Source organism: Somniosus microcephalus, chromosome 10 (assembly GCF_052327205.1).
Source record: "Somniosus microcephalus isolate GS21.2 chromosome 10, FLI_Smic_1.0, whole genome shotgun sequence".
NCBI lineage: Eukaryota > Metazoa > Chordata > Chondrichthyes > Squaliformes > Somniosidae > Somniosus > Somniosus microcephalus.
The window spans coordinates 179,548,715-179,573,200 of NC_140996.1; the positions used below are offsets into that span (position 1 = coordinate 179,548,715).

A 24,486-nucleotide genomic window follows, 5' to 3' on the forward strand; every position below is an offset into this window, starting at 1 on the left:
AGTCGCTGAGGCTGTGCGCTCCATGTGAGCGCGGGCATGGATCGCGGGACCCGGGCACTGAGCGGAGCCGGGAGTGAGGAGGAGGAGCCGAGCGCGGCTGCTGGCGGCGGAGCCGGGAGTGAGGAGGAGGCGGAGCTGGAGCTGGAGCCGAGCGCGGCTGCTGGCGGTGGAGAGGCGCTGTTGGCGAAGGGGCTGGGAGAGTGGCAGATGCCCCCGGAGCTGGGCAAGGCAGCGGCCAGACTCTCGGGGAATCTCTTCATTTGCTCTTTCGGCTGCGGAGCTACGTTCTCGAAGAACTGGCGGCTGCAAGCTCACCTCTGCAGACACACGGGGGAGGTAAGAGCGCCGGCCCGGCCCGGCCACTGATACTGGCAGGAGTGGTGCCCGGGTATCTTTTCCACTGGGCCCGAGTCACACCTCCAATCAAAGCCTCAGTCAGGATGCGCTGCTTCATTCAACGTTAGAAGTGCGCTGCAGGAGCAGCTGATCAACAGGGTGGAGGCCGCTACATATCCTAGGGATAATATTCTGCATTAACTTTTTACATAACATTTCTTATCTTCTATACCTCTATATAGTCATCACTCAGCTACCTCTTACTCATGCTGAATAGTCTAGTAAAAGCCTCACAGCTCAGACATTAGGGATCAACCTTGTTGTGGCTCTTCTATTGGCACTTCTTCCAGCTCTTGAAAATCTCAATTGTATTTATACAAAGCGCATTTAAGGATAGCAAACTTCCCAAGGCTCTTCAGATTAAAAACAGTGTTCTCGGAGGGTTGTAGGGCTAGAGAAGATAACATCGGGAGCAAAGAGACCATGGAGGGATTTAAACACGAGGATCGAATTTTAAAATCAAGGTATGGGTGGATCAGGAGCCAATGCAAGCACAGGGTGATGGGTGAACGGGACCTGCAGCAAGTTAGGATATGGGCAGCAGCGTTTTGGATGAGCTTAAGTTTATGCAGGATGGAAGATGGGATACAAACCAGGAGAGTATATTGGAATAGTAGAGTCTGGAGGTAACAATAGCATGGAGGGGGGTTTCCATCAGATGAGCTGTAGTGATATTACGGAGGTGGAAGTAGGCGGTCTTTGTGATGGAGAGGATATGGGGTTGGAAGCTCAGGGTCAAATAGGACGCTGGGATTGCAAACAGTCTGATTCATCCTGGGACAGTGACCAGGGATGATATCGGTGGCTAGGGAATATAGTTTGTGTTGGGCTGAAAACAATAGCTCCGGTCTTCCCGATGTTTGTTTAATTGGAAGAAATTTTGGCTGATCCAGAACTGAATAACGGATAAGCAGTCTGACAACACTGCTGTGTGACTTCTTACATTTGTCCACCCCAGTCCAACTCCGGCATCTCCACACCATGACAACACCGGCATAGGAGGGGTCGAGAGGGGGGGTGGTGGTGAGGTAGAGCTGGGTGCCGTCAGTGTACATGGAGAACCTGATATGTTTTTGGTTGGTTTTTGTTGAGGGGCAGCATATAGATGAGAAGTAGGAGGGTGCCAAAGATTGATCCTTGGGTTAACTGTGTGGGAGCGGACAGAGAAGGTATGGCAGGAGATTCTCTGGTTACGACTGGATAGGCAAAAGTAGAACCAGGCAAGGGCAGTCCCACTCAGCTGGACAATGGAGGAGAGGCATTTTGCTGGGGACAAGGGCATCAAAGGCGGAGGCGAGGGTGTGATTTGAGCTGCAGAAGTAATGCGGTGAATGGAGGGCCAAAGGCTAGACAGTTGGGAATTTGAAAGTGCTGCTGTACATGACTTGGGGGGGGGGGGAAGAAGAGTTCTGCAGGTGAATCTTTTTGTCTTTGGTATTGAATGATTTTTGCAAAGAACTTCTAGAAAAAGCTTGAAAAAACAATCTGTGGTAAACCACGTTCACTATCGTATCACTGTTAGTAGTTAGCACTGTTCACCACTGTTCGTTATAACTGTATCACTGACCACTATTGTATCACGGTACGAGGTCGCCTCTTGCCACACTGCTATACCTGGGATGACCACTGCCGACTCCGCCTTGGCTCCACCCACCAGGCCAGGTATAAAGGTGAGCGACTGGCTGGTATTCCTCCTGCTTGGATCGGATCACCCACGAGAGTGGGCTCTGTTATTTAGTCAATAAAAACCTTTAGTCACCTTCGTAACTCTTCGCCTTTTATTGGAGGAATTGATAGGTATATCAATTTTATTGACTAAATTTAATGATGTCCGACAACGAGTCACAACCGGCGGAGGAGCCACCAGCGCAGCTCCCAGGAGCACAGCCACACCAGCCAGCTTGGCTGCGAGCCCTCAGACCGCCGTACCTGGACCTGAACCCACGAGCAGCAAACTCAGCTGCAGACTTTAAACACTGGCTGGTCTGCTTCGAATCATACCTGAGAGAATCCAGCGTCCCTCAGGCATCCAAACTAAGTGTCCTGCAGGCACAACTGAGCCCGAGAGTATACACTCTCATCGAGGACATGACTACCTACGAGACCGCCATCAACCTGCTGAAACAGAAGTACCGGACCCCGGTAAACTACATGTACGCTAGGCACCTCCTAAGATCACGGCCGCAACAGCCAGGAGAATCAGTAGCCGAATTCTCACAGGCGCTATATGCACTCGCCAGGAACTGTGACTTTAAATCGGTGTCGGCAGCCGAAAATACTGAAGATAATATCCGCGACGCATTCCTGAAAGGCCTACGGTCCGAGTACTCACGGCAAAGACTGCTGGAAGCTAAAGACCTCCGCATGGAAAAAGCTGAAGCCCTCGCTATCTCCCTGGAAGTGGCCCACCAAGATCAGGAAGCATTCACCAGGTACTGCTCGCGACCCTGGGACTCGGGCCCGACCCCTACCACAGCACCCTTCCCAGCGCCGTCCCCGGGACCTACCTCTGCGTCGGCGTCCCGGACCCGACCGGCCCCGACATCGGGCATCCGCGATCGGGCCGCCGGCTGTTTTTTTTTGTGGCCAGGAGAAGCACCCGAGGTCGCGCTGCCCAGCCAAGAACTCCATATGCAAAACCTGCCTGAAGAAAGGCCACTTCTCCAAGGCCTGCAGGAGCGGATCCTCAGAGGCCAGCAGTGCTGCATGCGAACTATGGGGGCGGCCATCTTTGTTTAGGGCAACTGAGGCCAGCATCCCCACACATGAGTCATGGGGGCGGCCATCTTTGATTAAGGCAACCGACCCCAATAGTGCCTCATGGGGCCCTACCTCGTGGGAGACGCCATTTTACTCACCACGCCCGACCGCCTCGCCCGCAGATGACAACGACTCGCTCAGCTACACACTAGCTTCCGTCACCCTGGACCAAGCCCGCCCGCACCATCTGTTCAAGTCAATGATGGACATCAAAGTGAACGGCCACGCCACGACCTGCCTGTTCGACAGCGGAAGCACGGAGAGCTTCATCCACCCAGACACGGTGAGCCACTACTCCCTCTCTGTCCTACCAACGCGCAGCCGAATCTCGATGGCATCGAGGTCCCACGCCACGGACATCAGCGGCTACTGTGTCGTGACCCTGTCGGTTAAGGGCACGGAGTATAAAAACTTTAAACTCCTCGTCCTCCCCCATCTCTGCGCTGCCGTCCTACTAGGGCTGGACTTCCAATCCCACCTCCAAAGCGTAACCCTAGCATACGGTGGACCCCTCCCCCCACTCACAGTCAACAACCAGCAAACGTTAAACCGCCCACCGCGTAACACCTGCAGCCTCTCCACCCTCAAGGTCCCGCCACCCTCTCTGTTTGCTAACCTTATCCCTGACTGCAAACCCGTCGCTACCAAGAGCAGGCGGTATAGCGCCGGGGACAGAGCCTTCATTAGCTCTGAGGTGCGGCGCCTCCTGAAAGAGGGCATTATCGAGGGGAGCAGCAGCCCCTGGCGTGCCCAGGTCGTAGTCGTAAAGACCGGCGATAAAAACCGCCTGGTCATCGACTACAGCCAGACCATAAACAGATATACCCAGCTGGACGCATACCCCCTCCCCCGCATATCTGACATGGTCAATCAGATTGCACAGTATAAAGTATTCTCGACCATCGACCTGAAGTCGGCCTACCACCAACTCCCTATCCACCCTGAGGACCGCCAGTATACCGCCTTCGAGGCGAATGGGCGCCTATACCACTTCCTTAGGGTCCCCTTCGGTGTCACTAATGGGGTCTCGGTCTTCCAAAGGGAGATGGACCAGATGGTTGACCAGAACGAACTGCAGGCTACATTCCCCTACCTAGATAACGTCACTATCTGCGGCCGCGACCGGCAGGAACATGACGCGAATCTGGAGAAATTCCTCCGTACGGCCCAACGGCTGAACCTCACCTACAATAAGGAGAAATGCGTGTTTAACACCACGCGCCTTGCCATCCTCGGCTGCGTAGTGGAGAACGGAATCATCGGCCCCGACCCAGAAAGAATGCGCCCCCTCATGGAGCTACCCCTCCCCCACTGCCCTAAAGCACTTAGGAGAACCCTGGGGCTTTTCGCCTACTATGCCCAATGGGTACCCAATTACGCGGACAAAGCCAGACCCCTCCTGAAAGCCACTTCCTTCCCCCTCACGGAGGAGGCGTGCGCGGCCTTCTCCCTCATTAAGGGAGACATAGCCAAGGCCACGATGCACGCAGTGGACGAGTCCATCCCCTTCCAGGTGGAGAGCGACGCATCCGACTTCGCCTTAGCCGCCACCCTAAACCAGGAGGGGAGGCCAGTGGCCTTCTTCTCAAGGACCCTACAGGGCCCCGAGATCCGACATTCGTCGGTCGAGAAAGAGGCCCAGGCGATCGTGGAGGCAGTACGGCGCTGGAGGCACTACCTGGCAGGCAAACGATTTACCCTCCTCACCGACCAGCGTTCGGTGGCTTTCATGTTTAATAACAAGCTGAAGGGCAAAATCAAGAATGACAAGATTTTGAGATGGAGAATCGAGCTCTCCACCTACGATTATGAGATCTTGTACCGGCCAGGCAAGCTGAACGAATCCCCTGATGCCCTTTCACGAATGACATGCGCCAGCGCGCATATCGATAGGCTTCAGACCCTCCACGACCAGCTCTGCCACCCCGGAGTCACCAGACTCTACCATTTCATTAAGGCCCGCAACCTGACCTACTCCATCGAGGAGGTCAGGACCATGACCAGGAACTGCCAGACCTGTGCGGAGTGCAAACCGCACTTCTATAGGCCGGACCGAGCAAGCCTGATCAAGGCCACCTGCCCCTTCGAGCGCCTGAGCATCGACTTTAAGGGGCCCCTCCCGTCCTCTGACCGTAATGTGTACTTCCTCAACATCGTTGATGAGTACTCCCGTTTCCCCTTTGCCTTCCCCTGCCCCGACATGACCAGTAGCACGGTCATTAAGTGCCTGAATGCCCTCTTCGCCTTGTTCGGGTTCCCGAACTATATACACAGCGACCGGGGCTCCTCCTTCATGAGCGAGGAACTCCGGCAATTCCTCCTAGAGAGAGGTATTGCAGCAAGCAGGACCACCAGCTACAACCCCAGAGGTAACGGTCAGGTGGAAAGAGAGAACGCAACGGTATGGAAGGCCGTCCTCTTAGCCTTAAAGTCTAAGGGCCTCCCAACCTCCCGCTGGCAAGAAGTCCTCCCGACAGCGCTGCACTCCATCCGGTCATTACTTTGCACGGCCACTAACACCACCCCCCATGAACGAATGTTCGTTTTCCCCAGGAAGTCGACTACGGGAACCACTCTACCAACCTGGCTGACCGCCCCGGGGCCGGTCTGGCTGCGGAAACACGTGAGGACCCATAAAACGGACCCCCTGGTCGAGAGGGTGAACCTCCTGCACGCCAACCCCCAGTACGCCTACGTGGCGTACCCAGACGGGCGGGAGGACACTGTCTCCCTCCGAGACCTCGCCCCCTCAGCCGATCCGGAAACACCGCCACCACCCCCCCCCCCCCAACCTCAGTCCAGGTAGACGGCATGCCGGAACCCCACGAGCCCTCGCCGACCACGCAAACACCAGCATCAACACTGGATAAGGCACCAGCACCGGATAAGGCAACACCACCGCTGCGGCGATCGGAGAGGCTTACGAAGCCTCCGGACAGACTGACCTACCAGAATTGGTAGTACACTTCACCCCGCCGGACTTAATTCTAAACAAGGGGTGAATGTGGTAAACCACGTTCACTATCGTATCACTGTTAGTAGTTAGCACTGTTCACCACTGTTCGTTATAACTGTATCACTGACCACTATTGTATCACGGTACGAGGTCGCCTCTTGCCACACTGCTATACCTGGGATGACCACTGCCGACTCCGCCTTGGCTCCACCCACCAGGCCAGGTATAAAGGTGAGCGACTGGCTGGTATTCCTCCTGCTTGGATCGGATCACCCACGAGAGTGGGCTCTGTTATTTAGTCAATAAAAACCTTTTAGTCACCTTCGTAACTTTTCGCCTTTTATTGGAGGAATTGATAGGTATATCACAATCTTGATTTGGTTTTTTTCAGAAACTATTTGCTTGTGAATATGAGGGTTGTGGAAAAGGTTTCTCCAGAAAAGGTCACCTTGCAAGACACCTTCAGATTCATAAAGGAGAAAAGCTATTCAGGTCGGTGTATACATTAAGACATTCTTTAATTTAGTGTACGGTGTTTGTTTTCATATTCTCTTAACACTTGGGGCCACTGCTTTTTTTGATATATAAATGACCTGGATATTGGAATACAGGTAGAATTTCTAAATTTGCCAATGACACCAAACTTGGGGGTGTGGCAAACAGTGATGATACCAATTGACTGCAACAGGATGTAGAAAGGCTAGCAGAATGGGCAGACAAGTGGCAGATGGAATTTAATAGAGAAGTGTGAGGTGATGCATTTTGGCAGAAGGAACAGGGAGAGGCAATATACACTTAATGGCACAGTTTTAAAGAGTGTGCAGGGACAGAGGGACCTGGGAGTTAATGTGCATAGGTCCCTGAAGGTGGCAGGACATATTGAGAGTGGTTAACAAAGCATATGGGATCTTGGGCTTCATAAATAGAGGTATTGAGTACAAAAGTAGAGAAGTTACGCTGAACCTTTATAAAGCGCTGGTTAGGCCACAACTGGAGTATTGCGTCCAGTCCTTGTCACCACACTTTAGGAAGGATGTGAAGGCCTTTGAGATGGTGCAGAGGAGATTTACCAGAATGGTTCTGGGGATGGGGGATCTAGCTACAAGGACAGGTTGGAGAAGCTGGATTTGTTTTCATTAGAGCAAAGGAGGTTGAGGGGTAATTTGATAGAGGTGTACAAGATTATGATGGGTTTGGATAGGCTAGATGGGGAAAGGCTGTTCCCACTAATTGATGGTACAAGGACTAGGGGACACAGATTCAAGGTTTTGGGCAAGAGATACAGGGGGGACGTGAGGAAAAATCTTTTTACACAGCGAGTGGTGATGACCTGGAATTCGCTGCTGATGGAAACGGAGACACTCCATGTTTTCAAGGGGAGACTGCATAGGCACTTGAGGGAAATAAACTTGCAGGGCTACGGGGATAGAGCTGGGGAATGTGACTGATTGGATTGCTCTACAGAGAGCCGGCACGGACTCGATGGGCTGAATGGCCGCATCCTGTGCCTCTAACTCTACTGTAATAGGTAAGAATCAACCATGATGTATTACTTTTCTAACTTTTGGTTTTATTAGCTTTAAAATACAAGTTTTACAGATAGTGATTTTATACAGCCTTTTAAGTCAGCAGTACAACACAAAACTCAAAATGGCCAATTCTTCTGCTTCAGGAGACTAAGTGGTTAATAATCCTTCGACATCCTGTGTGGTGTTCTTCTGGACTGTCTCTTGCTCTCATGGACTGTCGTTCTGAATTTGCTGAAATGGCTGGTTTTATACCCTTTTTGCTAGTGCAAAACAAGTTTCTAGTACTTTCCCATGCTTTTAAAAATAGTTGATAGTACAGTATCTGATGTTTACAATAACTTCTCTCAGACATTCAAGGCTTCGCAACAGCCTTATATTTAACCTCCTAGACAGTCTGCTGAATAAGACTTTTTGAATGTGGCCAACCTTCCCAGCATGCCGTCTTGAACATGAGTTTCAGGTAATTAATCCAGGTTTCTAACCAACCCTTTCAGTTTCCTTAAAACTGGTATTTTGGTTTTATAATGAAGTCCAAAATCCATCTTCAATATCTTTAATTATTCCCAGTGGCACTATATCAGAACCAGTCTGTCAAATTAGGTAACCACACCTTTTCCCCCCCCCCCCGACCCTGAACATGGGGGCCCCACAAGGATGTATGCTGAGCCCCCTCCTCTACTCCTATTCATGGTTCCAACACCATCATCAAGTTTGCGGATGATACCACGGTAGTAGGCCAGATCACCAACAACGATGAGTCAGCCTACAGGGAGGAGGTCCAGAATATCGTGAAGTGGTGCGCCGATAACAACCTGGCCCTTAACATCAAGAAAACCAAAGAAATCATTGTGGACTTCAGGAAGTCTAAAGGCGGAAGTCACACCCCCATCCACATCAATGGGGCTGTGGTGGAAAGGGTGGACAGCTTTAAGTCCCTCGGAGTCCACATCACGGAAGACCTCTCCTGGTCCCTCAATACCTCCTCTCTGGTGAAGAAGGCCCAGCAGCGCCTATATTTCCTAAGGAGGCTGAAGGGATGTAACCTGTCACCCCTGATCTTCTCTAACTTTTACCGCTGCACAATAGAGAGCATCCTGATGAACTGCATCACAGTATGGTATGGCAGCTGTAGCTACTATGACCGGAAAGCCCTGCAGCGGGTAGTCAAAACTGCCCAACGCATTACCGGCACCCGGCTACCGACCATAGAACACATATACCAGAAACGCTGTTTACGGAGGTCACGGTCCATCATCAAAGACCCTACCCACCCCAGCCACAGTCTGTTCGCCCTCCTGCCATCTGGGAGATGCTACAGATGCATTCGCACCCGTACGACCAGATTTAGGAACAGCTTCTTTCCCAGGGCTGTCATCCTACTGAACTCCACAAATAAACTCTAAAGTCTGCACATCTGCCAATGCACTTTATTATGGTTATGTTTATGTTAATGTATTACAAGCCAAATGTATGTTGAATGTTTAAATGTCTTAATCTAAATGTACACTCTCGGGAGCCGCAAGCCTACATTTCGTTGTACTGCACTTGTGCACTAACAATGACAATAAAAGTTGATTTGATTAATATAAATATTGTATTCTGAAGTATTATTTGAATGAAGAATGGAAGATAAAATGTAAATATTAGAAATGTAATTTATTTGCGGTAAATGATAATGGGGTAGAAATTGTAGTCGGAGGTTTCCCGTGGGCGAACGCCTCCGAACCGCAAGAAAAATACGCACCTACCTGATTGCTCCGGACCTTCGAAGATTACACTCCTGGGCCTGCAGGCGTACGCCTGCGTAAAGGCCCAAGTATCCCAGGGGCGCATGTGGTTACAAGTGACCTTGGGATCATGTGGGCTGGCCCAACCAATGACAAAGGGGATTCCTGTTATGCTCATGGGGATTCCATTTACGTACGGAATCCCCATAAGCATAATTAGGAATTGCCTAAAAAATGCATTTCACAGCACGGAAATAAAAATAATCATATGTTCAAAATCAATTAAAATACAATTTAATTAAACATTTAAAACAAAAAATTTATTTTTTGAAAAATAAATGTAAAAATTTTTCAAGGGGCCAAACATACAAAAACCTTTAAAATTAGTTTAGGTTATGTTTAAATTGTTTTAAAAATGTTATTTTAATATTTATTTAAACCCTTACGCTGGTAAAAGAAGGCCATACGCCTGCTCTTACCAAGCATAAGAGTTTCATGGGCATTTGCTGGGCAGTAGTTGGGCAAATAGCCCAACCCTGCGCCAGCGAATGTCAATTTCCAGCGGATGCGTACGATCTGTCGAGCAGAATCTTGACTGATCGCAAATTCCGGGTTTTCGCACATGCGCTTATTTGCCATCGCAATACTAACCCAATTATTGTCTCTGCTGATTACTGGGTTTGAGTATAATTTAGCTAAAGCTGATTCTATCTGAAATACTAAGTTCTGAATTGTTCCACACCCACCTCAAATCTTGTTCTAATAACTGAATCAGTTCAGAGTCTCGGACACTGCATGACCGGGCTTCATATTGTTAAACAATTGCCCTATTGTCGTAACCGCCCTGATCATAGAATAATAGAAATTTACAGCACAGAAGGAGACCATTTGGCCCACCGTGTCTGCGCCGGTTGAAAGAGGTATTCAGTCTCATCCCACTTTCCAGCTCTTGGTCTGTAGCCTTACAGTTTACGGCACTTCCAAGTGCATATCCAAGTACGTTTTAAATGCGATGAGGGTTTCTGCCTTTACCACCCTTTCAGGCGGTGGCTGCAATTTTCCCGTTGCCATGTGTGAGAGTTTGGGGGCAGGTCGGGTACCTGGTCTGTGAAGGGGAGGCGGAAGCTCAGTGGCCATTGGCAAGTTCATTGACAGCTGGGAAAAGCACAAATACTGCAACATTACACCTCATTACTTGCCTCATGGAAAGGCTCTTGCTCACTCCATTTTGTCCACAGATTTCGGTGTCAGCAGCTTGCAGGTCATTTTTGAAACCTGGGAAGCCATTCTCACCACATTGCTACTCACTATCACAACATTGAGGGATTGGCCATCTCCTCTCCACTTTACCTGCCATCTACTACATCAGCATGGGTGCCGCTGATGCTTTCTTACCTTGGTCCTCAGAATAGGACCAGGATGAGCCCCACCAGCAGCAGTAGCAACAACACCACCGACCTTCTCCTCAACGACCTGGTGTCCACAGGAGAGAGGGGGCACTGCAGCGTGCAGGAGGCGATACCCCCCAACAAAGGGTATACAGGCAGAGGATGAGTTTTTGGAAAATAACTGAGCAGCAGTGCTTCGGGAGGCACAGGCTATTGTGCCAGGTTGTCGCAGACACTTGTAGCTTGCTGGAACGAGACCTGTTGCCCACAGGTCCTGGTGGACACTCCTTACCAGTGGCTGTCGAAGTCCCCACCACCCTCAACTTTTTCACCTCTGGTTCCTTCCAGGGATCAACAGCAGACAATTGCAGGATCTTGCAGTCAGCTGCCCACAGATGCATCACCCAGGTGACCAATGCCATGTTTCACAAGTCAAGTCAGCCAATGATATCAACTTTCCCACTGATTAGGCCACTGTTACTGAGCGGGCGCTCAGCTTTGCGGCTCTGGCTGACTTCCCACAGGTGCAGGGTGTTATCGACTGCACACATGTGGCCATGAAGGCACCCCATCACCCAGGAGTGTTTGTGAATCGCAAGGGCTTTCACTTCCTCAATGTGCAGCTCGTCTGCAACCATAAAAAAAAATGTGCCAGATTCCCTGGCAGCTGTCATGACTCATTGTGCTGCGCCAGTCTGCCCTCCCTCAGCTCTTCGCATCTCCAAACAGACTTACCGGCTGGCTGCTTGGAGATGAGGGCTATCCACTGAAAACATGGCTAATGACATCCCTGAGGAGGCCAAGTACTGAGGCAGAGGAGTGTTATATTGGTAGCCACATGTCCACCAGCTATGTCATAGAGCAAGCAATAGGCATGCTGAAGATGCGCTTCAGATGCCTTTACAGACCTGGAGGAGCCCTTTAGTATGCACCAGTCAAGGTCTCCAGAATCATTGTCTGCTGTTCGCTACACAATATAGCGCAGCAGTGAGAATTGGAGCTGCAGTAGGTGCATGGCGGACAGCACACCTCTTCCGAGGAGGAGCAGGTGGAAGATGAGGAGAACCTGAGGTGGAGATGGCACCAGCAGCGTTGCACATTGCTGCCCGGGAGGCTCCGGATGGCCTCATCATGGCCAGATTTAATTAACTTACTCCAATGCAGCCACATGCCTGCCACATGCTGTGCTAAGTTCCCCCTGCCCCCAACAACACCATAAAGCATTCCTCTCACTCAAAGCCCCAATGTTCGAGGTTAAATAATGACTCACCATTCGGTCCAAGTGACAAAAAGCCACTTCCAAGGTTTGAGGCAACAATGGACAAGACCCGAAAGTGGTGCAAAGAAAAACATTTGTGTGTCATCAATAACTGAAACTTAACACACATTTTTTCATAGACCTATGTGCGTCTACTTTTGTCATTTTTCTTTTCCGTGTGCATGTACAAGGTGCAACCCCTGTGGCTTCAGCAGAGGTAGAGGCAGGCTGCTCACTTCCCTGCTGCAACTCGTCAGACACTTTTGGCAGACGTCCTCTGTGATGGCCCCGCCAAAGTCTGCTCCTCCTGCGATTGTGCAGGGGCAGACTTGGCCATCGGGATCCGAGGAATCATGTGGGGCTCTGACTGAGGGGGAGGCAACGGGGGAGAAGTGGGAGCGCTCTGAGAAGAGCCCCCACTTCCATGTCCCCTTGCCATCATCCCTCATGGGCCACCCGCACTTCCCTGCTAGTAAGGAGCTGCAAAGCTGCCAGTCTGGGTCTGCGACAGGTAGTGAGAGAACCAACGCGAGGGAAAAAACCTACTTGACCTCATCCTCATCAATCTATCTGTCGCAGATGCATCTGTCCATGACAGCATTGGTAGCAGTGACCACCGCACAGTCATTGTGGAGATGAAGTCCCATCTTCATACTGAGGACACCCTCCATCGTGTTGTGTGGCACTAGCACTGTGCTAAATGGGTTAGATTCAGAACAGCTCTAGAAGCTCAAAACTGGGCATCCATAAGGCGCTGTGGGCCATCAGCAGCAGTAGAATTGTATTTCACCACAATCTGTAACCTCATGGCCCGGCATATCCCTCTCTACCATTACCATCAAGATAGGTGACCAATCCTGGTTCAATAAGGAGTGTAGAAGAGCATGCCAGGAGCAGCACCAGATGTACCTAAAAATGAGGTGCCAATCTGGGGAAGCTGCAACACAGGACTACATGCATGCTAAAAAGCAGAAGCAGCATGCTATAGACAGGGCTAAGAGATCCCTCAATGAACAGATCAGATCAAAGCTCTGCAGTCCTGCCACATCCAGTTGTGAATGGTGGATGTAGTAGATGTGATAGTAGATTGGCGGTTAGGATCAGATCAGCCATGATCTTATTAAATGGCGGAGCAGGCTCGAGGGGCCGATTGGCCTACTCCTGCTCCTATTTCTTATGTTCTTATGTGGTGGACCATTAAACAACTAATGGGAGGAGGAAGCTCCATGAATATCCCCATCCTCAATAATGGTGGAGCCCAGCACATGAGTGCAAAAGACAAGGCTGAAGCGTTTGCAACCATCTTCAGCCGGAAGTGCTGAGTGGATGATCCATATTGGCCTCCTCCTGAGGTCCCCACCATCACAGAAGCCAGTCGTCAGCCAATTCGATTCACTCCACATAATATCAAGAAACGGCTGAGCGCACTGGATACAGCAAAGGGTAGGGCCCCGACAACATCCTGGCTGTCGTGCTGAAGACTTGTGCTCCAGAACTAGCCGCCTCTAGTCAAGCTGTTCCAGTAGTTAAATACTGGCATCTATCCGACAATGTGGAAAACTGTCCGGGTATGTCCTGTCCACAAAAAGCAGGACAAATCCAATCCGGCCAATTACCGCCCCATCAGTCTACTCTCAATTATCAGCAAAGTGATGGAAGGTGTCATCGATAGTGCTATCAAGTGGAACTTAATCACCAATAACCTGCTCACTGCTGCCCAGTTTGGGTTTCGCCAAGACCACTTGGCTTCCGACCTCATTAGAGCTTATGTACAAACATGGACAAAGGAGCTGAATTCCATAGGCAGCTTTTGATCGAGTGTGGCATCAAGGAGCCCTAGTAAAACTGAAGTCAATGGGAATCGGGGAGGGGAAACTCCACTGGCTGGAGTCATACCTAGCACAAAGGAAGATGGTTGTGGTGGTTGAAGGTCAATCATCACAGCGCCAGGACATTGCTTCAGGGGTTCCTCAGGACAGTGTCCTAGGCCCAACCATCTTCAGTTGCTTCATCAATGACCTTCCCTCCAACATAAGGTCAGAAATGGGGATGTTCGCTGACGACTGCACAGTGTTCAGTGCCATTCACAACTCCTCAGATAATGAAGCAGTCCATGTCCGCATGCAACAAGACCTGGATGATGTTCAGGCTTGGGCTGATAAGTGGCAGGTAACATTTGTGCCACACAAGTGCCAGGCAATGACTATCTCCAACAAGCGAGCCTCTAACCACTGCCCCTTGAGATTCAACAGCCTTACCATCACTGAATCCCCCACCATCAACATCCTGGGGGTCACCATTGACCAGAAACTTAACTGGACCAGCCACATCGATACTGTGGCAACAAGAGCAGGTCAGAGGCTAGATATTCTGTGGTGTCTCACCACTTGACTCCCCAAAGCTTTTCCACCATCTACAAGGCACAAGTAAGGAGTGTGATGGAATACTCTCCACTTGCCTGGATAAGTGCTGCTCCAACAACACTCAAGAAGTTCGACACCATCCAGGACAAAGCAGCTTGCTTGATTGGCACCCCATCCATTACCTTAAATATTCACTCTCTCCACCACTGGCGTACCATGGCTGCAGTGTGTACCATCTACACGATGCACTACAGCAACTTGCCAAGGCTTCTTTGGCAGCACTTCCCAAATCCGTGACCTCTACTACCTAGAAGGACAAGGGCAGCAGGCGCATGGGAACACCATCACCTCCAAGTTACACACCATCCTGACTTGGAAGTATATCACCATTCCTTCATCATCGTTGGGTCAAAATCCTGGAACTCCCTCCCTAACAGCACTGTGGGAGTACCTTCACCACACGGACTGCAGTGGTTCAAGAAGGCGGCTCACCACCACCTTCTCGAGGGCAATTAGGGATGGGCAATAAATGCTGGACTTGCCAGCGATGCCCACATCCCATGAACTAATTAAAAAAAAAAAGAGTTGTCCCGTTAGATTGGAAAATTGTATATGTCACTCTGCTTTTTAAGAATGGCAAGAGAGAAACCAGGGAATTATAAACCAGTTAGCCTAACGTCGTGTTGGGGAAATTGCTAGAGTCTATAGTTAAGGATAGGGCGACTGAACACTTCGCAAATTTTCAATTGATCGGAGAGCCAGCATGGATTTGTGAAAGGTAGGTCATGCCTAACAAACCTGATTGAATTTTTTGAAGAGGTGTCTAAAGTAGTGGACAGGGGATTGTCTATGGATGTTATTTATATGGACTTCCAGAAGGCATTTAATAAGAGATTGTTATCTAAGGTAGAAGCCCATGGAATTGAGGGCAAATTATTGACCTGGTTAGGAAATTGGCTGAGCGGCAGGAGACGGAGTAGGGATTATGGGTAGGTACTCAAATTGGCAGGATGTGACGAGTGGTGTCCCGGAGGGAGCTGTTGGGGCCTCAACTATTCACACTATTTATTAACGACTTAGATGATGGCAGAGAAAGTCATATATCCACATTTGCCGATGACACAAAAATAGGCGGCAGTGTAGGTTAAAGCATAAAATTACAAAGGGATATTGGTAGATTAAGTGAATGGGCAAAACAAGCAAATGGATTTCAATGTAAGCAAATGTGAGGTCATCCACTTTGGACCTAAAAGGATAGAACAGGGTACCTTTTTAAATGGTGAAAAGCTAAAAACAGTGACTATCCAAAGAGACTTGGGGGTTCAGGTACATAGATCATTAAAATGTCATGAACAGGTACATAAAATAATCAAAAAGGCTAATGGAATGTATCTGGAGTACAAGGGGGTAGAAGTTATGCTGCAGCTATACAAAGCCCTGGTTAGACCACACCTGGAGTACTGAGAGCAGTTCTGGGCACCACACCTTAGGAAGCATATATTGGCCTTGGAGGGAGTGCAGTGTAGGCATACCAGAATGATAGCTGGACTTCAAGGATTAAGTTACGAGGTGAGATTACACCAATTAGGGTTGTATTACCTAGAATTTAGAAGGCGAAGGGGTGATCTGATCGAAGTTTTCAGGATATTAAGGGGAACCGATAGAGAGAAAATTTTTCTGCTGGTTGGGGATTCTATAACTTGGGGGCATAGTCTAAAAATTAGAGCCAGACCTTTCAGGAGTGAAATTGGGAAACGCTTCTACACACAAAGGGTGGTAGAAGTTTGGAACTCTTCTGCAAATGGCAATTGATGCAAGATCAATTGTTCATTTTAAATCGGGGGATTGATAGCTTTTTGTTAACCAAAGGTATTAAGGGATATGGACCAAAGGTGGGTATATGGAGTTAGATCGCAGATCAGCCATGATCTCATTGAATGGCGGAACAGGCTCGAGTGGCTGAATGGCCTACTCCTGTTCTTATGTTGAACAGAAGTAGGCTATTCAGCACATCGAGCCTGTTCCAGCAGATCATGGCTGATCCTTTGATACCTTTACCTAACAAAAGTTTATCGATCTCAGTCTTAAAGTTTAATTGATCCAGCATCCACAGCCTCTTTGGGGAGAGGGGTTCCAGATTTCTACAAGCCTTTGTTTGGGGTTAGGGGGAGCTTCTCCACAATCCTAGTCTCTCGCCATTAAGAAAACATTCTGATTTGTCTTTTTTGGATTAAAAGTGGAAGACCTGGCACTTCCCCACATTGAACTCCATCTACCAGTTTTGTCTACTCATTTAATGTTTATGTACCTTTGTAACTTGCTATCTACACAATTTACTATGCTCCTAACTTCGTGTCATCTGCAAACTTAGATATACAATTCTCTCTCCCTTCATCCAAGTCATTGATTATATATGGTAAAAGCTCTCCATCTACCTCCCAATCAAATTACCAACTCCTGTCTCAAGGTTGCCTCCAATTTCATGTACTTTCATTTTTGATCACTTTTGTGGTACCTTATCAGATGCCTTCTGAAAGTCCATATAGACATCATCCAAAGACACTCCCCTATCTACTTTGTCTATAATCACCTCAAAAAAATGTAACTCTTCACTAATCAAGCAGTCATAAATGTTACTCAAGAACTGATTTTTTTCTGCTGTCTTTTTTTCAAATAATGGTGTGTCACTATAAGAGCTGTAGTGATCTTTGTTCATTTCCCAGCTTTTCAAGTGATGTTAGTAAACATAAACTGAGATGAATATTTAATTCCCCCTTACTGCAAAATTAAGATTGAAGCTTTCATACCAATAACCTGAGTTCAGAGATGTTTTGCTCTTGGATGTCTTTAAAGCGTTTCTATGAATCACATTTGTTCAGAAAGGGAGGGGGGAAAGCAAATGTCTGAGATCCCTGCACTAGAAAATTATGCCAAGAATGTCAACCCTGATGCATTAGAGAAACATTTGCACCATAATCAACCATGGCCATAGAGCAGGTTGCATTATCACTTGAGGTTGTGATTTAAGCATATTATTGGGGCAGTGCAAGAGTTTTACAGCAGGGAAAATGTACACTGAGCAGGAGTTGCAAGGTGACTGAGGAGGCTTTTGAATGTGGGGAGAGATGGAGCAAGGTGGAGGGTTTAGGAAGAGTGCAGGACCATGATGGCTGAAGGTTTTGCCACCAACAGTGGAGTGGAGAGAATGGTATGCACAATGGGCCAGAGTTAGAACATCAGAGTGTGCAAGCTAGAACACGAGGCTGAAGGAGATTGCACTGGTAGGGTAGACAAGTCTATGGAGGGATTTATAGACCAAGAATCCAAAATCAATGCATTGGGGGATTTGGAGACAGAAAGGACAGTGCAATAAGCGAATGGGATTGTGTATGAGGTGAACGAACAAGATGCAGTTAATGAAAGGTGAAGCTCAGGAGGTTCCTTTCTCGATCACTGAAAGCACCACAATATGAAGTAACTATTCGGTTTCTTTTAGTTTTGTTCGCACTTTGAAGCACTCCAAATGGATTATCCTTTAACTTTTTATGCCTTGCAGATGTACAGATGAAAGATGCAATAAAACTTTCACTACAAAGGACAATTTGAAGAAGCATATCTCAAGAAAGCATGACAATGTAGAAAAGCTTTATTTGGTAATTAATCTTTTGCCCTTATCTGCTCCTTTTAAACTGTATAATTACCAATGTATATATTTTTAGACAGAAATCCCAAATAGGCCACTCCAAACTGACCAAAAACTGGTAATGCATGTGTCCTGTGTTCTCAAAATGGGAGCTTCCTCGCATACAGCGAGTATGGTGTTGTATACATAAAGCAGTGTTAGTGTTCTAGGCTGTGAAATTCCAGGAGCCAGATTTCCCAAAGGTTGACAGCTGGGGCACTGGCATATTATGGTAACTGTTGAATATAGTAGAATTTTCTTTGCCAATTTTCTCCGTCTCCTCTCCTGAAGGCATTGACTCCTGCGGAAGTACATTTTCATGGATGTTGGTTTCCCTCCAGTATCTTTTCCTAGTGGCCTATCTTCCTGTATGAGACTAGACCTGGAATGTTGGCAGGCTGTTTTAGTGGGGGGGAAAGGGAGGGGGAGAAGGGAGCGGGAGAAGTGTAACAGCCACCCTGATCATGGCATCTCTTGCATCCATACACATACTAGTACGGGCTACTGGATAGTGATCAGGAATGAAAATCATGCAAGATTTTCTCCTGGTCCAGGGGAGTTGAAGCTGATTATAGCTGTCCTATTGCAACCCTGACTAGGCCCTCCAACAAAGCAGCATTCCCTAAGTAGTGCACTGGAGTGTCAGCCTAGATTATGTGCTCACGTCTCTGGAGTGGGGCTTGAACCCATGACCTTTTGACTTGTATGAAAGTGCTGCTACTGAGTTGAGGCTGACAAAAGTTGTTAAAACTTTAACCATGTTCAGCAACTGTTTGTGTTAATTATTGGAGTTACTGCTTGAATATAAGTGCTGCTTGGGCTGTCACACTTCTACAAGATTAAATATAACTAAGAACCTATGAATATCTTTTGGTTTTTACCTGTCAACTGCTATATTAGATTTGATACATGTGATTATTGACAAATTTGTATTTGGCCATGTAGTGTGATTTTGAAGGATGTGGTAGATCATTCAAGAAACATCAGCAACTCAAAGTGCATCAATATGAACACACAAATGTGCCACCATTCAAGTAGGTATCAAGTTCTGCTATAATTGCACTTTTTTTTTATCATGAAACATTAACATTTATTTGAATTTCAATTTTTTACTAGGTGCAATTATGAGGGGTGTGACAAACGTTTCTGTCTTCCAAGCAAATTGAAACGTCATGAAAAGATACATGCAGGTGTGTCCTTCTATGTTCCAACCTTCAAATAGGAGAATGGCATAGTTCAACTATTCCTAACATCTCGTCACACATGATAAAACCGGCTTCTAAGTAATGCAAATAGGGCCGACTACTCTGGTAAAGTGTTTTTAATCTGTTGATTACGATAAATGGCAAAAACTGTTATATACGGGTTTATCCTATTGTTTGTAACTGGAGTTAGGATTCCCCTTTGCCAGTATATTATGGTGCAGTTATGCAATGAGACTGGTGCGACAATATTGTGATTTTTTTTTTAGTACAACTCACCATTAACTGTTCTTTCTCTGTTATACTGTCCACCCACCCCTCAAAAAAAACAAACTTGTGTAGGATGGTTGCTCTTTAAAATGCACAGCTCCCATCAGCAAGTGGATTTAAATATAGGCATATGTGACAAAAAGGAAGTACCCCTGTATTTGTATAGTTTTGATATAATGCTTCCTTTAAATCCAGTCACAGTACATAAGCAGTTTACTGTAGTTCAGATCCCTATGCAAGCTTATTTCAATACAGTGGGCCTGAATTTCCGATGTGCGGACGGATCCCTTCGATCGGAAAAAAATCTACGAACTTAGCTGCTGGCTCCGTAGGTCCTGAGGCTTGCGATCCTGGGCCTCTGCTCTACGAAATGCGCAGTGGCCCAGGTATCCCTGGGGCGCATGCGGTTACCAAGCGACTTTGGGATCACGTGGGCCATCCCAATCAAAGAAGGGAATCCCCCTTCACACTTTTGACAGGTCTCTATGCACCGATCTGTCAAAAGTATGAATGGGAATCACTTAAACAAATATTTTTTAAAAATTTTAAACCTCATTTTAAATTAATTAAAATGACAATTAAATGTATTTAATTTATTGAAAAATAATTAGTTTTTTATGGGGCTAAAAATAAACCTTTTTAAAAAGTATTTTTAAATTATAAACCAGTGAAAAAATTGTATTTAAAATTTTTTTAAAACTCTTATGCTGCTTTTACCAGGCGCAAGATATGTAAAGGTTTTCAGCAGGCGGAAGTTGTGCAGAAAGCGCAACTCCCTGTCTGCAGAGGCCCTTCTCCCGGGCATGCGGATGATTTGTTAAGAGAATTCTTTTGGCGCATGTGCTTTTCATGCCTGAATCCGGCACTTGCGAGGCCCTTCCGGGTGCGTACACATCTCTTACTCACTCGAGGGGGGCGGAATATCCGGCCCAATGTTGCAACTTTTGTCAGTTACAAGCTGGAGGAATGCTGTGTGGTTGGGTCAGTTTGTATATGACAGTTTCTTTATAAATTTGAATGATCCAATATTCAAAATCCAGGAAATGTCAAACAGTAAGTTAGGATATAAAAAGGACTCTTTAATGAGTCTCTCACACCAGAACAGATGGTTACATATTGTAGAATATGCAATATAATTAGCGAAAAGGGTAATAACCTATGCCCAACCTTGGCAAGCTGCATAAATTGAGTCTATTTGATACCTGACATTTTCAATCCGTTTGAAACTCCTAGAAGAGAAAAAACATCTGGAATTTCCAGGAAAAAAAGTTTAGATGAACTATTTTACCACAATGTTAAGAAATTCTAGGAAAAGAGACTATTTAAAAGTTATTTACAAGCATTAGCTTAAGAGTTGTGATTTTTATTATTTTGTTCACTTGCTGAGTTAGATGGCAGGATGACTACTGTAAATACATGGCTCTTATGACTAACTTATTTGCCTGCTTGTCTTTTGTACAGTAAATTTGCTTGATCATTTAAACTTAAAATTATGTCTTGTAATGCTTTCAAAGACGGAATTGAGATCTTGGGGAGGCAGAGTAAGTCTAGTATGTAAAAGCAATTATCAGACAGGGTTTGCTGTTCATTTCCCAGGTATGTTACCGAAAGCTTACTTTAGATCTTAATGCAACGATAGACACACTGAAAGGTATTGGGAGTTGGGACTTATCCATGAGTGATCTAAAATACAAGAGCTGAAATAATCTGGGCCAAGGTTAGAAAAGAACCAAAAATGTAATGGGTATTATTTTGCTGTAGTGTTTTGAAAATTTGACAAGTGTCTCTTCCATTTTCAGATCTATACATTTGGTACCATTCAGCTACAATGGCTAATTAAATACCATCAGTAACTGATTACCTAAATTTTATTGGTTTGTTAAAAGGTCAGGTATATAGACCAATTGGTTTCTTGCAAGATCTGGTGTTAAACTAGTGTGTCGAAACACTGGTGAATGAAAAGCCCAACAATATTTAAATTACTAGTACTTTATCAAGAATCATTTGCTTTGTATATAATTGGACTGTCATATTTTATTTGGATTTCTGGCTCATGTGGATACACTTATCTTTCTTTATACAGAAGAAAATGATCTTTATGATTAGTCAACATATTAATTGTAAAACTGAATTATTATACCACACAGGCAGTACAGATTAATGGAAATGTCAACTTAGATTTGAAAAAAATAAACTTGACATCAGCAAGCATGTAGCTCCAGACTTGAGTTGCATATTTCTGCTCTTCTATTCCCCAGTGGCAGTTCTGTACACAAAATATAGAGTGAAGTTTTAACAATTAATTGAATTGCCATATTGTTCTGCAGGTTATGCATGCAAAGTGGAATGCTGCTCATTTATTGGTAAGACCTGGACAGAGTTACTTGACCACAAGCAGAAGCAACACACAGGTAACCACAGAAATGAGTATCAACTCTAAAGTAATTGAATCGTGTTGACATACAGGAAACTCTCATTTAAACGGCACCTAAATATCCGGAATTCTCTACTAACCGGCAAAATTCATACTCCGAAAACACCTCAATAACCGGAAATGTTGCCGAGTCTGAGTCCCCCGCGGTGGTCGAGTTAGTCAGTGGGGGTAGTTCTCCAAACTGCCACTACTCAGCTTCTTGGCGCTGTCGGAAGTCCGAACACCTCAGTAACAGGTGTTTGGCTCTTTGTTTGTTAAAAATAACCTCGGTAGATAACCCTCTCCGTGCCAGATACCAGAGAGTTTCCTGTATGTGGGACAAAAATGCTTACTGCTTAATTCTATCTTGTGCTCGACAATGTGCAATGCATCCTGTTTAATAATAAGAGGGCTGGATTTAAATTGATTCTATGGCAATAAGATCCTGGAATATCCCTTTGACATTTTTGTTTAAATTTTTTTTTAGCCTTGTGGGATAAACGAGCTAGAATGAAATAACCAGGTTGTTTGATGTACTGTTGATTTAATAACCATCTCTAGCAATTGTAATAACATGGATGAGAAAAATGGCACCTAACTCACCCTCTCATCCAGATTCCAATTTTATTGTTTTCATCTAAATCCTACCTCATGCCCATATCCTCTGTTATTTCAGGAATCTGTACGTTTTCTATTGGAAAGTTTTAAGATTTCCTTTGGAGTGTTTTAAAGAGACTGTCCCAGGCAACAGTGTCTATTCTGTAACACTAAGTATGAGGAAGTTACTCATTTACCACTTGGCTTCAGCTCATTATAGTGTCTTTATTTTATTTTGGCCCCTCGTTGAATAAAATATTCATAACCCGTGTATTGATTCTTTTCATTACTTTAAAAAGTTGGATCATGTTTGCCCCCACACCCCCTTACTCTCCTGTCGCTGCTTTGGCTTTTCTTCATAGCTCTAGGTTTAAGCTACTGAGCCATGTTTCCCTTCTATTAATCCTTTTATGCATGTTCGGTCAGTAATGCTTGCATAGTACAGGAAACTCTTTTTATCCGGCACCGACGGGACCGGCGTGGTGCCGGTTGATCAAAAAGTCCGTATTACAGAGAGGTATACTTACCAAGGTACGAGAGCCCCGTACACGACCACAGGTGCAGGAGCCCCGGTTACACGGCACTTGTGCAGGAGTCCCTGTTGCACGGCCACAGGTGCAGGAATCCCGGTTACACGGCCACTAATATATAGTAAAACTTACCTGAACCTACTCCTGAATTTTGCCGGTTAAGAGAGATTTCTGGATATTTAGGTGCCGGTTAAGAGCGTTTCCTGTAGTTTACATATTCCAACATTTAAACAAAAATGAAAGATATGAGATGTTAAATTAATTTTAAAGGCTGCTGATGAGGATTATCTTGATTTTTTTTTCTTGAATTCTAAAGAATATCTACAGTTTCAGAACTCAAATATAGAACTGTCACCTGTACTGATCCACAACTGCTGTTCTGGGGAGAGGGTTTGGGATAGTTATAAATTTTCTCTTGGGCTGCTAGCTTATTTGTACTTAGTAGATTTCATTTCGCTCACTAGAGTAGTTATTTATGTAAAATGTGGAGAGAGAAGTGCTTGAAAGTGAAACTTAAAAATTTTTATATTAAATGCGATTGGTGGAATGTAATTTATAATTTTGCTTAATATATTTTTGAATTTTTATTTAGAAGCCTTTGTTTGTAGCCAATGCAATAAGAATTTCAAACGCAAAGACTTTTTACAAGCACACCTTAAAATTCATACTCAAGAGAGGGAAGTCTTCCGATGTCCCAGAAAGGGCTGTGAGAGAACCTACACAACGTCATTTAATCTGCGAAGTCATATTCTCTCATTTCACGACGGACAACGAAATTTTGTTTGTGAACACCCTGGCTGTAGGAAAGACTTTTCCATGAAAGTAAGTTTTTTATTTTGTTCTAAATTATAAATATTAGTTATAGTACAAGCCTTTTATTGAGAACCTGCTGACAATGATTCCACATAGTAGCCTAGCTTTTTTTGGTGTGAACATTAATGTTTCTGTCTTGTTTTGATTCAAATTTAAAAGTAGTTACAGATTCTAGAGATCTAGTTCCCTACATCTGCAGAATGTAGTACACAAATTGACTGTTTATTTGGTATAAATTTATAACTGAATACAGAAACACTATTTGCATGTACTAATTTATGGACAAAACCATTCTTTTGAAAATTAATGGAGCAAATTCCCCTTAACTGACAAGTGTGCTCTAAATAGACCAATATTGTAAGATGCTTAAAATATTACCACTTATTTGTGTTGCAGCAAAGCTTGGAACGCCACTCTGTTGTTCATGACCCTAAAAAACAGAAGTTAAAGGTACCTCTTATACTGTTGAATTAAAAAAAAAAAAATTGTATTTTATGTGACTATATTGTGTGCCAAAAAGTAAATGCATGCAAATAATTCAATATATGTGAACTCTTACACAGTGATCATCCATGCCTCCTTATAATCACAAGACAGGTGTG

The 24,486-nt window shown here is 45.9% G+C and overlaps 2 protein-coding genes across 8 annotated transcripts in view; one reads left to right on the plus strand and one right to left on the minus strand.

The window, feature by feature from the left end:
* The window catches only part of gtf3ab (general transcription factor IIIA, b), a 26,445-nt gene continuing 1,959 nt past the window's right edge, over window positions 1-24,486 (plus strand). The window contains exons 1-8 of one of the 3 annotated variants that reach the window (XM_085999271.1): window positions 1-336; window positions 6,504-6,604; window positions 17,934-18,030; window positions 19,005-19,093; window positions 19,176-19,249; window positions 21,859-21,942; window positions 23,664-23,893; window positions 24,281-24,334. In XM_085999271.1, coding sequence (XP_085855397.1) covers window positions 37-336; window positions 6,504-6,604; window positions 17,934-18,030; window positions 19,005-19,093; window positions 19,176-19,249; window positions 21,859-21,942; window positions 23,664-23,893; window positions 24,281-24,334 — 1,029 coding nt within the window. In that variant the 5' untranslated portion in view covers window positions 1-36. Of the gene's footprint in view, window positions 337-2,251; window positions 3,440-6,503; window positions 6,605-17,933; window positions 18,031-19,004; window positions 19,094-19,175; window positions 19,250-21,858; window positions 21,943-23,663; window positions 23,894-24,280; window positions 24,335-24,486 lie in introns of those variants that run through there. The other 2 variants (XM_085999270.1, XM_085999272.1) reach the window with 2 other exon arrangements.
* The window catches only part of mtif3 (mitochondrial translational initiation factor 3), a 19,209-nt gene continuing 13,726 nt past the window's right edge, over window positions 19,004-24,486 (minus strand). For 3 of the 5 annotated variants that reach the window (XM_085999273.1, XM_085999276.1, XM_085999274.1), the window contains 2 exons: window positions 24,263-24,314; window positions 19,004-21,797 (listed from right to left, as the gene is read on the minus strand). The gene's annotated coding sequence lies outside the window, so the exon portion shown is untranslated. Of the gene's footprint in view, window positions 21,798-22,045; window positions 22,273-24,262; window positions 24,315-24,486 lie in introns of all 5 variants that reach the window. The other 2 variants (XM_085999275.1, XM_085999277.1) reach the window with 1 other exon arrangement.